The 17,661-nt window shown below is 34.4% G+C and overlaps 1 protein-coding gene across 1 annotated transcript; it reads right to left on the bottom strand.

Moving 5' to 3' along the window:
- Positions 1 to 7,629: 7,629 nt before the first annotated feature.
- Positions 7,630 to 16,400, bottom strand: LOC144435220 (dynein intermediate chain 3, ciliary-like). The gene is made up of 13 exons (XM_078123803.1): positions 16,311 to 16,400; positions 15,176 to 15,396; positions 14,563 to 14,724; positions 13,634 to 13,752; positions 13,224 to 13,366; positions 12,591 to 12,704; positions 11,919 to 12,181; positions 11,041 to 11,220; positions 10,510 to 10,553; positions 9,956 to 10,091; positions 9,238 to 9,633; positions 8,778 to 8,816; positions 7,630 to 8,278 (listed from the first exon to the last, which is right to left on the bottom strand). Exons 2-13 carry the CDS (start codon positions 15,356 to 15,358, stop codon positions 8,258 to 8,260), a joined length of 1,800 nt encoding a protein of 599 aa, XP_077979929.1. The 5' UTR covers positions 15,359 to 15,396; positions 16,311 to 16,400; the 3' UTR covers positions 7,630 to 8,257.
- Positions 16,401 to 17,661: the final 1,261 nt, after the last annotated feature.

The raw sequence follows: 17,661 nt of genomic DNA on the forward strand, positions 1-17,661 counted from the left end.
CATTGGTAGCTCAGAGACTTATAGTTATCTGCTGAGATTATACTGGCTTGACAAATGTGTTTGTTGAAGGACATTGTCAAGCCAGATAGGCAAGTCTTAATTTGGTTTAAGACAATTTGGAAAACATTTGAATTGATGTCCCATATTTTGTAAAATATACCATAGGTTGCAATCTGATTAAAATCTGATGTGGTGAAAGTGGCTAGATGTCTTTATTTACCTTTCTTTCCATCGTTTTGTGTCAGTTGTTTTGTTCCAGGTGATCGCTGCCTCAGGAAGGCGGAACAAAACAAATGAGTACGGACACAAAGCAATGAAAACAGAGGTAAATAAAAACATTAATTATTTATCTGGCTTTCATTCACTACACCAAATTTTAATCAGATTGCATTGGTTCCTGATAAATTTATTTTGGTATTCAGACAAATTTTTCTCGTAACAAAAATATGGTGGCTTAAAAGAGTTGGCAGGGATGAGACAATGACAATAATTACAAGGTCATTTGATACTGTATATCATATGTCATTAACTTAATGATATCATCAAATATCTATGTGCTGACAAAAACACTCTCTGTTGGTTTGCTTTGATGGTCATCCCATGGTGAAGATAGCAATGACTTTGTACACTACAGACTTAACTACATGTATTACTTCTACTAATAGTACTATACATAAGTTGTTTTCAAGTGTCTTGAAGCGTCAAGGTTTCACTATCCCATGTTTTCGCATTAATGGTGCCAGGATAATATATGATTATTCTTTTGTTCTGACCAACATTTGCTTTAATGTATCCAAACTAGTCCTTTTAATAGCTAAATGGCCCAGCAACAAAGTGAGTGGGCGTTTGTACCTACTCACATACATACATGTACAAGCATAGACTATAGGCTCTATGGTACAAATCAGTCAGTGGTGGGCATATGTATAGTTTATAACTGTATAGAAACAACACATATGTAAATGAGATTGAGGCTAACAGCTGTTAGCAAAGTACTAAGCCATTTAAAATCAACTACCATTGTTCTAACATCAATGTCTCACATATGTTGTCACCTTGGACATTTAAAAACAAACCTATAATCAATTAAGTGTAATGTCATTTAAACAATCTTTGTATTTTTCATTGAATCTTGGCAGATTGGTTACTGGTGATATTTTGTGTATCGTGTTTTGAACAATACCAGGGGAAACTTAATTGACAGCGTGTGTTAGTATGAAATATGTTAGCAGTATGCTAAGGTCATTATAAATGACACTATTTCCTGCATCGTTATACAAGTCTCTGACTAGTCTGGTCAAATAACCAACAAATTTGATACAACTGTCGCCAATTATAGATCTCTCATTTGTTTTTGCAAAGAACAGGAAATGATATTTAATATGGCATCACCATGACCATTTACGTCAAATGATATATCTTGGATTTTAATGTGATAGATGATATGTAATACACAGTAACACCCTAGTAGTTGTAACAATTCTCTTTTTTTGACCCCTGAAAAAAAACTTTCCTAGAAACAAATTGTAACTTTATACAATGTAGGTTGCTGATAAACTTTGGTCATCAAATGCAACAAAAGAAAGAAGTGAAAAACTAGAACAAAAAAAAAGATTTAAAAAATTCATTGAAATTTTAAAACAGAGAACATGTCAATTCTAATCTATAGGTAATGGTCTGATGAGTCGTACTCAGTGCAATTGTGTTCTATCAAGCAATGTTGCTGAGTCACCTATCGTGTCAGTGGTAGATATAGCAGACAACATTCCCTACTACAGTCAGTCACTGTAAAAAAAAAAAAAAAAAAAAAAAAAATCCAGGATGTGAATTTTGCACAGAAAACTATGTGTTCCATAGTGTAGTGGCGGTATTTACACTGACATCATTACATGATGGCTGTATGTTGTACATTATTTGCATTTGTTTGGTCAATGTGTTCGTAATTTATAGTGTTTGTCTGCCATGTTCAGTGTCTGGTGTAAATGTCAAACATCCTGTCTTTACATGTTATCAACACTTTTTTAGTGTGACTAGACCACTGTAAAACATCACAGTGGTCAGCTGCTGTCATCTTTAATCAACTTGTTGTTATGACAACCTGCTTCCCTGCTGATATGGGGAAAGTGACTGCAAGGCCTTGTCAAAGATGTGCATCTTCAGTGTTATCAGTATATTGAGTTACAGTTGTAAACATGGTGAAACAGGTTCTCTCACTTCACTGAGGCTTTGTGTTCTTTGTTGTATTGTAGGTATTGTCTTGAGATGCCAGGATTACATCATCAGCAACTGTTATATTCACCCAGTGTGCAGTGTCAATACTAATAGTAGCTGTATATAGCATGGGGTGAATTTGACCATGGAAGTAGTGGGTGATACTTCCATGATTTGATTGGAATATATATCCACCCACAGATAGAAGAACAGCGTGATCCACTTCACAAGATGTACAATTTAATCACTATTTATCTCATAGCATACTTAGTTTTAGTAAATGCCTTGGTGACCATGGTGATAATTGTTTTCAACCAACTACAAATGTTACAATCCATCTTGAATTTTCAATTCTTCGTAGATCATTGTTCCTCTGTTCATAAAACTAACCATTTGTGGACGATGCGATGCATGACTAAAATCAGAAACTAAATTTTTTATTTCAATTTTAGACCATATATGAACCTGTAAGATAGCAGGTTGTTGATCAGTTTAAGGGGGGGGGGGGGAGAGATACAATGTCAAAATGTCTAGACTGCTATCATAACACATTGCAGTCTCACCAGCTGGAGGTCAACTATATTTATATCAGAATGACCTCTGACTCAAATATGTATATATTTAAATTAATATTTCTTTTGTTACACGAAACATCTTTTAATTACAGTGAGAAAACATATATCCTCTCCACAGTAATAAAATGTAAAATCAGAATGTGTATTGTAAACACTTTACACTATAACTCCGATTTTCTTGGTAATTATACACCATGCAACATAACTTACGTTACCATGGTGATCGAGTCAGCTGGGTTTCTACTGTAGACTAATGCCTGGAGGCCATGTTCATAATCATATTTCCATCATCTACAATTACATGGAACTGTTTCTCATGAAGTAACAATTAAGCCCCAAGTAACTAGTATGGCTTAATCCTTTCACATCATTTGTCACTCTTTGTGTTCACACAATAATCAGTTTAAATGTAGAATTCATTACAACAAGGTACATTGTAGATAATTCCCATACTAGTTTGCATTATAATGGACATTGGAGGCCAGGTCAACAGTTATCCTATACTCATCATCATGCATGTACAGTACTTTCTATTCAAATCATCAGTATATTCATTAACTTGTTGTGGTGTATAGCTTGAACATGGTAAACCCATTCAGCCCACCCCAAATTTACTAATATCTATTCAAGTAAATGTTAATGGTTGCTACTACTTCGTTTTCATTTCAATATAGAATCAGTCAAGTAGAACTCTTTATTCTGTGCAGCCTTCTGTATAAAGTATTTGTTATACTGACATGCTGTTCTAGTGGCTGCAGAGCTTGACCTTTGACCTTATCAACTTCAATCATCCAACACAGTGTTTCCATTTATGTTTAAAAGTGTCTCCTACAAAGGCTATTATTATCTCAAGAATTTCACACCAAAGAATTTTCTTGCTTTCTTTTGTAGTAAAACATAACTCAAGGTTTGGGCCAGTGCTAGAGGCATAGTAATGTGTGTGTGTGTGTGTGTGTCCAAATGTGTGAACAACTTTAATAATACTTTTTTACATTCATAAAATTGTAAGTGCTGACTAAAACTGTTCAAATCAAATGATTACACCCAAAAGTTGTGCAATCTTACAAATTGATTTAGTAAATATCTAACTCAGTAACTGTGACTTTGTCAAAAGACTTAAACTAAAAAACCCTGGATATTTCATGGGTGTCTTGATAATTAAGAACTTGTTCAATACAAGATGATATAATTTTTGTTGTTAAAGTTTGAACAAAAATAATGATAGAGTGAATTGATCTCAGATATGTGTAGGGTGAATGTTCCTGGGGATGTTTGATTTAGTTCATGGAGAGAACCCTAACACAATGGGTCTAAAAATGTGGATTTGATTAAAACTGTCTGAACATACATATTGAATTTGAAGAACCTGATTATAAATTACAGACAGCTAGTGTACAGATCAGAGTATAATGATTGAATCATACATGACTTGGAATGAAAGAGATAGAAATCAAAAAGTCAAAAAATACTGAGTAGATTGCTGAGAATGCATGTATGAGTTAAGGGTGGGGGGTTGGTTAGCAAACACACACTTTATAGAACAGAAAATTAGCATTCTGAAATTGGTACCTAAATTCCTGGCAACACTGGTTGGTACCATGGTTACTAATCACCTAATTGGGAAGTTTTTGGTCCATACAGTTTATGTTACTGGTAAATGATAAGATAAGCTTCCAACATTGACACAAAAACAGCATCCATCTACTTTTAGCAACTTTGATTTTAAAGTTTTAGCATCTAATCATAAGAGTGCTTATAACAAATTCAATAATTCAATGCAATACAAAGTACAATGACCCTATCAATGGCAAATTTACAACGGTGGGTGAACTTTAGGTTTATAACAAAAAACAAAAAAACATTCCAAAATCATAACTTAAATCCCTAGCAACCATGACAATGGTCATAGCAATTGCAAATTTGCTCGAGTTGATGGGGATTCCTCTGATTTCAATGCCAATAAAAAAAAACCCAAAGCACTAAACATGTATGTTGTATGTATGTATGTATGTATGTATGTATGTATGTATGTATGCATTTGTGTGTATGGGTGTGCATGTGTGTGTGTGTGTGTGTGTGTGTGTGTGTGTGTGTGTGTGTGTGTGTGCATGCTTTACATATTTTCTTTGGTAAGGTATTACACAAGATGTGGAGTGACTGTGAACTTATCCCCTGAAGATATTAAACCTACTGTGGATGGGGAGGGGGGGGGGGAGAAATAATGAATGATATCATCATATGGAAATGAAAAACATGTGTACCAGTAATGAAACTGTCTTTCTTCTACATATATACTTGAAATCCCATGGGACTACTGTATGTAATGATATGATCTCCCTGAATATAACAACTGCATATTTGTAGGGACTTGTATATGTCAATGTAGAGAATCCATTCCCATAGAATAACATTTCTTTCATTTGTAACACAGGATACATAATAGAAAAGTATGGATATAACAATGCCTTGTTGACAATATAAACATTCTGATATCGTAAAAGGTTAAACTGTAATCCTTCAAGTTGGAAACTTTAAAAAGAATATTCAAATAGATCAGATCTTTGATCCATCCATTAATATTGTCATTACTATATCTCAGATAGACCTGTACATAAATATTGTACTACACTTAAAACCAACTGTCATTTCTTCTTTTCCTGTTTTACTGAAATGTTGTACAGCTGGTTTTATTTACAGGATAGCTTTCAACACATCTGAATTGACCCTGTAAACTAATAAAGAAAACCCTCTTATTAAATCTAGGGATGGATATCTCAATGTGAGACAAACTGATAAAAGCTTAAATTACTTTCTCATAAGAACACACCCAGAGGTCATGTTAGGTCAACTGAATGCAATGTTCAGAAGGACACCCCTGATTATAATGGTGTCAGACTTCACAAGTTCATGACCTTTATATTGATAGTGGAACCACCTACTGATAATGTACAGTAAGCTAGTCAATGACAGTCATTCATTTTAACTAGTGACCTTTTAAGGGTGTATGTAGAGGTCAAGAGGTCAAGCACTACAATTCTGAATTACAGAGTAGTGATAGTTTCTAGGTTTTACTGGTTTCTCTTTGTGAAAACAAGCATGAAAGGCCCGATATCATTATACAAAAATATAAAATAAACAAATAAATGTACTAAGATAAATGAAAACATTGAAAATAGTACAAAAAAAATCAAGAATTTGGCATCTGCTTGTTAAGATGACAGCATTCAAGTTTCCATCCCCATTCCTAGAATCATGCCTATGGTGATGTTTTAACAACTACAGCTAATGAAAATAAGCCAAGCCAATATAATGTGTTGTGCCACCCTATCAACCAGAACTCACCGTCAGACCGATGAGGGCAGAATGATATGACCTACAGTCTGAATGACTAGATCCTGAATTATTTCTCCAATAGACTGTACATAAAGACGTTGGTGGCGCCATCACTCATTTACAGTAGTAACACAGATCTAAAAGTGTGCTCATTCATTCATGCTGGCCTTGACAGCAAGATTGTGCAGGTTTTTAGCATGACTGAACATGACATTTTTTGTTTATTATATTGCTGTACTTGTACAAATAGGTTAAGTAATTATCATTCTATGTCACAACAAATCTCATTTGTAAAAGTAGTTCTGTGTTACTTGAAATGTGAGTCAAAGCCAATCATAGCCATTTTCCTCAATCTTTCATAAATTAAATCTGCAATAGCTGCTGCAACCGGAATGTTTTCTGAAACCATTTTGTTAGATACTAGTATATAAGGACTTCCTTGTAATCCAATAACATCCTGTACAGTATTGAGTCACCTGATGGTAAATGTATTTGTGCAGCTCTACACATGGTGTACACAATGTTGTTTTCTTAACAGATTCAATACAGATTTTGTTCTACATGTATTCTATGGTACAGTAAATCCAATCAAATTGATTTTTGGGTCCACACTCAAAATTACCTTCCAATGCACTCACAATTGCACCCCAATGCACTCATATTTGCACCCCAATGCACTCACAATTGCACCCCAATGCACTCATAATTGCACCCCAATGCACTCACAATTGCACCCCAATGCACTCATAATTACACTCCAATGCAATCACAATTACACCCCAATACACTCAAAATTACACCCCAATGCACTCATAATTACACTCCAATACACTCACAATTGCACCCCAATCACAATTGCACCCCAATGCACTCATAATTACACTCCAATGCAATCACAATTACACCCAATACACTCAAAATTACACCCCAATGCACTCATATTTACACTCACAATTACAACCTGTTGCTGTACAATTAACCTCTAAATTAATTAAAATATACAATGTCAAATTGGTATTTTAACAATTTTCAGTGAGTATATTGTAAGTTGTCTGTACAAATGATACTTCAGTTACAGCTGGGTAGTATAGGTACAATTATACTATTCCCCAAAATGGGATCAGTCAGAAAATACTCACAGCAGTCAGAAAATACTCACATCATGACTTTTATCACTACAAAGATTTGTCTCCAACTCCAAAGATCAATTATGTCAATCTTATATTTCTTGACTGAACAATGAAACAAATTGATGAAAAATAAGTGTCTTCATACACGACAGGACGGCAGGGTTACTCCATGTGGATTGGAATTTCAAATTTTGCTTTCCAATCACAGCAAAATATAAAATCCCAATCCGCATGGATTCCCGACTACGGTATTACTATTATTGATAAATTTGACTATGTGTTCATACACAAATAGATAACACATATCTCTTATACAACTCCTCTATTAAAGAAAAACAATCTTGTAAAGCTTAAAAATACTTTATTTATTTCAACTGAAATTTGATCTGTTGATCATTACTACTGCTAAATCAGTAGAATATACCATTTCATGACAAATTACACAATTACTGTATACACACAAACAGGGAAAATATGTTAAATATGAAAATATACCAACAAATCCAAAATTAATTAATAGTGATTTTGATGCATTGATGCTATCTATATACAAGGCACTGTTGTGTTTTCAGTTGCCATTCCATTCCAACCTGTCATTGTACAATTTTCTATGAGTGATAAATTGATGCATTCAAATACCAACATGAAAAAGATTACAAATGAAACAAAAGTCCTTGGTTTTCTGAGACTCTTGGACAATAACATAGTTTCTTTTAGCTCTCAGCCAAAGTAGTATAAAGTGATGACTAATGATGGTAAATATAATTACAAAATAGTTTGTAGTTGTTTATCTTGTCTTTATAATAACTGGACAATTTTCTTATTTACAGATAGTAAACAGTGAGACAGTTTCACTGTTAGCGTCTTGTCTAATTGAATACTGTTGTTGTAAGATGTAACGTTCAGAACTCAATCAAAGTGAAGTTATCAATTCAACAACACTTGTTTTGTCATGCCTATAATATGGCAGTGGATCACTCATCCATCCAGTTTTCACTCCTCAGATACTTATTCTGCATTCTCTTCACCCTGTCAAAGAAGTAAAAAATTTAGAATTTGAACAAACGTGCGACTAAACTAGACACTTCTTGTAATCACCATATGTAAATTAGATTGAGAGTTGTTGTCTTTGACGCTTCTGAAAGAGCGCCCTCAACAGCAAATATTTCATTATCTGTTGAAATGCACCTATATCAGATCTGTATGCCTACAATTTTTCTCTTATTATTATTATTATTATGTAATAATTCTCCCATCAATAAGACAGTTTTATTTTTTTCAATGGATGTTCAATTTGAATGAGATACCAGGATATTCAGAACTACTAAAATATATCACAGAAAAGTTTGTAACTATAGAATAAATTGAATTGTTATGTTAATTTGATAGGAAATCATCTCTCAATATTAACTAGACCAGGCAGGATACATTGCTGTAGTTGATACAAATTTCAATATGATTGGTGACATCAACTCCAGTAGGACTGACATTGTCATCCCATAATTCATGTCTGCATTTGTACACTCACCTCCTTCTCCCCATCTCCTTTCTCTTCAGCAATTGTATCCTGCAAATAATACCATAAGGCTTGTTAAGAACTGTAGCACAAATAATGTCATGTCTACAACTATTTGTTACACTAACAGAGTTATTGTATGACATCCATTAATTCACCAGTATGTTATACATATCAAGATATCTGACCACTATCTAATATGTTATGAATGACTGGGTATTGTGAAACTTTGAGTCAATAGTTAGTGTTATACATGATTTGTACCAACCTGAATTGAGAAATGTAACCTTGATAGTACACTTCTGTCAGTACAACTGTTTATGTAAATTGTGTATATGAAAGGGACTTACAATCAACAACTTTTAATATTGATTTATCTCATGAATAGTAATGACCATACATGTTAATGACCACCCAGCACTCTGTTAGGACTGGGGAGAACCCTGATTTTATATCATATATCAACTCTCACCCCTTGATCTGCCTGTGCCTCTTCAGCTTCTTTTCGCTTTGCTTCTTTAGCTTCTCTGCTCTTCTTTTCAGCTTCAATGGCATTATAGAAGTCTTTCTCTGCCTGAGCAACCAGGTCTTCCTCTTCAAACTGACCACCTTCTTCACCTTCATCTTGTTTTTCTTGTTGACTTGTACTACGTTGTTTTAACCTCATCTCACGATGACGTGACTCTAGAATCTTCTCTCTTCTTTGTTCACGTTCAAACATTGCAGTGACTGAACTCTTCTCATTTCTTTGCATTGTACAAAGACCACTGGACAATTCTAATAATGTTGTGGTACCACTCTGAGATCCTGTTGCAATAAATCTACCTTGGTCTTGAATACGTAGACTATGAAGGGCTTCATCAGTAACCTGTATAAAACAACATCACTATGTGTTAATGTCTAGCTGACATCAAAGGTAACAATCTGTCTACAATACTGGTTATTAGTACGTCAACTGAGTTATGTACTGCATACATGTATATGAATATTGTCTAGCTCTCCTTCATATGACTAAAGCCTTCACAATGTGCAGCTTTCTACATAGCATTTTCCAGAGAGAGAAAGAGCTCAGAGACCTGGAACACACTGTGTACAAGTAGTGCCACTTCTTGAATGATCTAGACACTATTGTACATACATACATGGTAAGAATTCTAACCCTGTCATTACAACTAACATACACGACTGACCTGTAAACTAAGAGTTGGGTCATTCTGTTTGAATAGGAAATCCCACACATCCAATGTACCATCCATCTTTGTGGTAAAGAACACTGCTGGTCTGATAGGACTCCAACATCCATCTGTCATGTATGACATGTGGTACCTATAGTAATAATAATACATAAACATTCAGTCTAATACTCTAGTATTTACGATGTGTTTTGTCTTGATAGAAAACTATGTATAGATTAGTTTAGGAATAAGAGATTGGGAAACAACTGTCACATATGGCAAACAGTGTCACAAAAAAATGTCTCAAGAGTGATTACACTTGTTTACCCAAAGATTCACATTGTAAGTCATAATTCTAGTCACTATGGAAATGGAACACTGTAATAACTACAATCTTGCATGTGTAGTAAGTAGATGACGAAGGGGTCTAAATGTTCACCTTGGAAAAGAAGGTTGTGAACAAAAGTGATATAGCTGTCACAAGAAATTGGGGTGGGGGTGACAGACATCAAACTGAAAACTTTCCACTGTTATTACCGGTACACCGATAAAGAAGGTAGTCTACTTACTTTGTCCACATTATAGAGGACTCACGAATGTCTTCTGACCAAATCTGCATCAAACAACATAACATAGCCAAATTAATCATTACAAAGATAGAATGCTCTTAAAAATGTTTATGTAGCAAAGATAGACACTAGCTAAAATCTGTGCCTCTGAAATCATTGCAATGGACATTATTTGTAACAAAAGAAGAGAGTATATCTGATATACATGTATAAGTGTATGGATGAATGTTAATGCAATGTGTAATGTTACATTGGTATCTAAACTTTCCATCACGTTAAACACACCAAGCACAAAGTTCCAGTAACCATAGCAAGGTATACTTTTATCACAATCGCTCAAAAATGGAAAATGTGACTACCGGGTTGGGTCCAATCTCACAGCACCTAAAATCATTTAAACTGTTGCCATATTATTGTATCTCACTCTGTCACCATATTAAGTATCAACAGTTACCCCTTCTTGGCTATACGTCAGCAAGGAATTAGTCTGGAATAAGAATGAGTACTATGTATATTGTATGTATTTCTTACCCTTGCTGTCCAATCACCAACTGTCAGGAAGTTCTTAGGGAAGAATGGATTCCTTTGCAGTGAATATACAGGTCCTAGATGTGCTGGGTAGATGGATACAATCTTCTCCATTGGTGTCTTAGCTTTACGATTACAAGAAATAACTGTACCTTGCTCTGTTCCAACCATGAACTTGGTAGGCTGGAATAAGACAAACATGTAAAAAATATTATAAACTGTTTGGAAGCAAACAACTGTTAAACAGAAATAATCCTTGGATGTTACAGTTAAAACCTACAAATATGCTTTCATAACATGGCAATGCACTGTGGAAAGCCTTTATAAAGATCTGTTATACAGTACATGTATATGGTTAGGTCATAACAATAGTAGGGGTGTGTCTGGAACCAGTGTTCTTACTGATCTGTACACACTATTTATAATTGGCTTTGATGTACTATGATATCTTGCTTGGCTTCATTATGATAATAACTTTACATTTTGACAAGCTTATATTAATGAACATAATGATATATACCAGTATATGCTCCCATAGTAAGTCATCTTGTTTAATAACATACCTAAGTTTGAAAATAATTGGCCTAGACATGGCTAAAGATGGAGGACAACACATATGTATGCATGCATGCACGCGCGGGCGGATGGATGGATGGACGGATGAACAGACAACTTAATCCATGTGGCAACATTTATACTACACAAGTGACACTTCACACATATCATTATGTAGTGCAGGGCTGGTGAATTGGAAATGAATTCTTTATCTGTACTGTAAAACTGTTGATATGATATGATCACAAGTGAATAGTCATATAAACATCTGTATGGATTCAACCACTTCACCTAATTTCATACATTGATATCTTTATTAAACTTACAATAGTAGGTTCATATTCCAGTGATATGACACCCTGTGCTTTCTCTAGATTCATCTTTTTGGATGGGTCCATTATGAGTTTTTCTGTTGGTTCACCTAACTTCCTAGTATCCCACCATAAGACTTGACCATCAGTGGATGCAGAGAAACATTCAGTTCCAGTTTTGGACTGTAGCCAGATAACTTTATAGACTGGGTCCCTGTGGCTGTGTTCAACAGGTGACATCTCTACTGGCTGTGATCCTTTCCTAGTGTCCCAGTAAGCTGTAATTATATATCAAACCTTTTAATCTTATAGACATCAAATACAAATGAACTATTATCTGCATTCAAATTGTATTGCATAAATATATTTTTCTTCCTATATTATCTTTAACATGCCATGAAAGACTGTTAGTGCAAGGGGTAATACTAATAGAGAGAGTGGACATGTTGATAGTTTTCTAGAAAATGAATTGTGATGTCTCACTACAATTATGCTATATGATAGACATGTTTTACAGACAGACAGACAGACAGACACTCACACACACACACACACACACACACACACACACACACACACACACACACACACACACACATTCTCAGCTGTATACATGCATTTACAACTATAAATCTGTGAATTACAAGGATGGGTCAAAGTGTATAATAAATAATTGTAATATCTTACCAATTTGTCCATTGTAGCAACCACCCACCAAGACGTGAGAGTCTTTAGGATTGTATTCAAGGCAAACCAATGGTGAAACAGGTTTGATTGTGAAATCAGGTTTGTTAGGGTTCTCTGTAAATATTCAAATAACCAATTTCAGTATTAATAGACAGACACAAGTTTTCATTTCAAACAAGCAACAAAACAGATGGAACTTAAATGGTTTAACTAAAGTATGCACTTGGTCTTCTTTACATTCTGATGCATGGAAAAATGTGGAGAAATTCAATTTTCATCAAAAAACAAAACATTAAAGATATTAACAGAATAACTACAGACAACATTTTGTCATGAGAATAAATTAATCCTTTGTATATGCATATAAAACATGAAATTGAAAGCAATATGAATATTATGATGTCTTAAAATATTTTCGCAATGAAAATATTATAAAAATGCATATATTGTCTAGTATTAATCTGATACAGGTTGAGCTCAGGATATATGGAAATCACCTATAATGCTACAACATATCAAAGTAATTTGGCCAGTAGTCACAAAGAAATAAAGTCAAGACATTTTGACCAAAATACCAACAACATAGTAATGATAAAATGAATTGGTATAAAAGTGAATTAGCCAAACACTTACCAATATCCCATATATAAGAATCCATGCTGGTATCAGATGATGATTTCTGAAACTCTAGATTAGAGTAAGCTACTGCCAATTTGCGTGCACCATCAGGATACCACGAAAGATGTGTAGCTGTTCGTTTTATTTCATTAGGATCCCTGCAATGAGAGATACAGATATTTTAAATCCAGCACAACTATGTTATATATACCAAACATTATATGTAGTAGAGTATTTCACTTCCAATCCAATGCACAACTCAGTTTTCTTTATAAATTCACAACAAATGTTAGCAAGCAACAGAAGATGTCACGTTGAAACTTTTATTTGGAGACCACAATCTCCCAATATCATTCTTATTGATGTTGTCAAACTGTCCATGTTTGTTATAAACTGCTATTGGAAGTAACAATTATCATAATTACCTAAATACATTGATGGTCTTTGCTGATGGTGGTTCTTCTGTTTGCTCCACTTGGAGGTCATTAAAGTAATCTTCATAAATATCTATGGCATTATTTTGCTTAATGGTATGCTCCATGACCTGACAAAGTGAAGACAGATAAATACAGAATTTAACACATAGTGGTTATGATCTGCTATTCTCACTTTTCATCTGGTGAGACAATTTGACTTCACATCAATGGCAGTAGTAGTACTATTCAGGGATTAGGACATCCACACAAATTGATTGGATACAATAAAAGACATTTCATTGAGACACATTATAGTTTTCAGACATTTATTATGTAAATATATATTGTATGACATCTTTCTTGTGTAAAAGACTGGTACACAGCCAGTTACCTGGTATACAAAGCACTTACTAATTTGACACCATTATATATTTCAGACATGTTTGCTAGTATTGCTAATGTATCATCATGTAATACCAGACTCAGCAACCAAAGAAATGTTTTATATGTCCTGACAGCAAAATTAACCACAATGTCCACTGGTGCAATCTGATCTTTAAAGTGTAACAACTGTAGTGAAACAAATTTGGACCTCATCTACGTAAGGACTACTTTGACTAATTTCATCAAAGCCTATTTTAAATTTGAGTGATTTTGTCCTATCAATTTTATTGAGTCCTTATTCTGTAATTGTTTTATATTTACATCTCAGTGTTTGTTGTCATGTCTTATCTCTGCTGTCATTTTAGAGGACCCTATGGAAGACTAGCATTTAGCTATACAGGTTATCTGTATGGTTTGTAACAAACTTTAAATAAAGTTTAAATAAATAAATAAATAAAAAAAGATACAATTTTAATTAACAAGAATGACCTGTGCTAGGTTTAAGTTGAAAGAAACCAATCAGGTTTAGAATGCTGAAATATGTTTATACTTACACCACCTAACATTTGAATGGTATTAATGTACATCTCATCTTTTTCCACTTTCTTCCTATATCTGAGAACTTGTTCAACCTCTGATGGATTCACATCCTTTGGCCAACCACCTTCAACATGATTTATTCCCCGACTTTCTGTCTCAAACCTCTCTGTGTTAACCTGTTGAAAAGAAACAGAACAGAATTACTTGATAATCAAATTGCATAACTTGTAGATAGACAATATCATTGCAGTATTACAGTATATAGTAAACAGTGTGTACAATGCAATGTGGTGATGGCAGGACAGTGCAGCCAGCTAAACAACAGTGTAATTATGTGGAAGTGGCAGGAAAGTGGAACCCTGCTGTAATGTAGCATAACATTGTACCCCTGCTGGCAGTAATGTTACAATGAAAGTGGACCTTGCTGGTTGCAATGCAACAGTGGCACACTACTGGGTGTAATGTAGCATTGATATAGGAGAGTGGAATTCATCCTGGGTACACAGTGGAACCCTACTGGGTGTAATAATGTAGCAATGGCAGGATTGTACATATGTAACTTTGTTATCAAATTATCAATATGTGAAATAAAGTATAAAACTGTCAATCATGATTCATCACACCTACCTCATGTTCTGACATTTCTTGGACACACTGAATGCCAGTATCAACTGGATTTTTTTCAACAAAGTTGGCTGACAAACTTTCATCTGGTAAGATGTCGACATGAAGTTCAGCCTGCCTGTCAGAGAAGTTGCACTGACGGCCAAATTCATTTCGCTTCTTTGTGTAAACATACACAATCTCCATGGTGGATTTATTTAGTTATATATCCTTGTATAAAATCCCTGTGAAACAAGAAAATTTGTATTTTCATGCAATGAAATTAAGTAAAGAAGTAAATAATGCTATGTAATTTTATCAGCTTGAGTGCTTTGTATCATATTGTTTTAGTGTAATAACATTCTTTTCTTTAGTGTATATTGGGCTGATGGCTTTCAAATACTTCAAGTGTAAATGCACCTATCAATCATATTGTCAGGATTTTTAGCTAAAAATTGATGTGCAATATAAGAGTGCACCATTTTGTAACATATTGATACTATCATGAAGATAATGATTCCTGTAGTTCATTACCTCCTTTCAGAAAGAGGGCTGAAACTAGCGCATCATGCTGTAAAGTTACAAGTAAGGATCAGTCTCTCTTGTCAACAATGTAAAGTGACCAGACTTACGGCTGTAAATGGTTTAGACATTGTGTCTGCAATAAGAGGGGTCTATTGCAAGCATAGTGTATCTAAACCATTTGCACCTGTATGTCTTAATTTCTAAAAACAATATCGATCACTGACCACACAGTCATTCTTTGAAATCGTATCTGAGACCGGGATCTGAGAACGCCATGTAAGTTGTTAAACGACAACGACCAACGTAAATGGTCGACTCGTAGTCATGACGCTATACTCATGGTTACACGAGGTCGAGGATATAACCATATTTTTACAAACAAAAAACCCAGAAACTATTCAGTGCTTTCATTGACACTAATATAACACTATTTAAGGGGTCTTGAAAGCTGAACTTCTTCGGGTGTTATCGCACGGCCATTACTTGTAACTGTTAGTGTTACGTGTTGTTATTGCTACAAACCGTGCTTAGACTTTAAGTTGTTGGAAGCAACACATTATTTACAGGATTTGCAAAATGTGTCTCCTCTGGCTGCATAATGTATTAATCAGATAAATAATTGTATTGCACTTACTCTGTTATTTCTTGTTGCTCTCCTGCTACTGACAGTGTCACCGTGAAAACTCAAAAGATGTCCGTCAGTTCACTATGCTGGTCGTTGTTGCTAAGGTGCGAGAGCATGCGCAAAATAGAGCTATGCCTTCCAACAGCGCCTCCACCGACGAAACGTTGACTTGATGAAAAGACTGATCATGATGTGACCTTAGGTGGAGGACACCGGACAATCATATATATATAGTTCATCTGTACAGTAATAAAGAACAGTCCGGGAGAGTACAGAGTTTGATATATTGATACCAAGTAGCTGCGGTGTTAACATAAGAGAGAAAGACCATTTTTAAATTTTATCGTGACATGAGCGGGAAGGCATACAGTTTTGAAGGGGTAGCGTATTGGTCAGGAGGAGCCTCAGGAGGTGGGGCTTCGGCGGGGGCTTCGGCACCACCGCCAGAGTATGATGAAGTTGTTTCGTCTCGACCTCCGTCACGACCATCTTTTCATTTGATGTATGAGGATTTTTTCCCTGAATGCCTAAAAACTGGAGGAATGTTATCGGCTCCGGTCTTCGAAAGATTTGAGTAAGTGTCAATGTTTATGTACAAGTTGACATATAAAATTGCTATAATTTCACATATTGTAAACATCTTGTGATCAGTAGGAAGTGCTATGTTTTGGAAACCTTTAGATAAATTATCTATTGTGTAGTATTGATCTGTAACTTTAATTATAAGTATAAGACATTCTTTGTAAGATATGTGCTTATACGTAAGAAAGTCAACTTAACAGTGTATGCTATCAGGCATGATTGTGTATGAATTAATTAATTAACTTAAAGTTTATTACTTAACAACATGCTGTGGAAAGCATGGTATAGTAAACACAATACAATACAATACAATACAATACAATACAATACAATACAATACAAGACAAAAATACAAATATGAATAACCATGAACAGGAAAAACTCCTTGTTCATATATCAAATTCTCTAATTCATTATTATCATTGTATTCAATACTGTAGTTTAGGGTTTTATCTATATTTATAATTATCTATTATGTTTTTGTTATTTCTGTATGTTGTTTTTGACTCTAGATAATGTACTTTTTTTTACAATCAATCAATCAATCAATCAATCAATCAATCAATCAATCAGTCAATCAATCAATCAATCAATCAATCAATCAATCAATCAATCAATCAATCTTTATTGCATAACAACATGCCATAGCAAGCATAATAAAGCATACAGAAATAACACACAGAAATAAAGTGAATACAAATACAGTCATTTTAGCCAACAATTTACATTATTTCATGTCAAATAAAATATACTCTATACTAATTACTACAGTATGATA

This window comes from Glandiceps talaboti, chromosome 5 (genome assembly GCF_964340395.1).
Source record: "Glandiceps talaboti chromosome 5, keGlaTala1.1, whole genome shotgun sequence".
Classification (NCBI taxonomy): Eukaryota; Metazoa; Hemichordata; class Enteropneusta; family Spengelidae; genus Glandiceps; species Glandiceps talaboti.

Excerpts from the sequence above, each read along its gene's own strand:
- LOC144435220 (XM_078123803.1), bottom strand. The coding sequence starts at position 15,358 with ATGGAGATTGTGTATGTTTACACAAAGAAGCGAAATGAATTTGGCCGT. Across the intron at positions 12,182-12,590 it reads TTGCTACAATGGACAAATTG|CTTACTGGGACACTAGGAAA; the intron begins GTAAGATATTAC and ends ATATAATTACAG. Across the intron at positions 10,554-11,040 it reads TTGGTGATTGGACAGCAAGG|ATTTGGTCAGAAGACATTCG; the intron begins GTAAGAAATACA and ends TGTTTGATGCAG.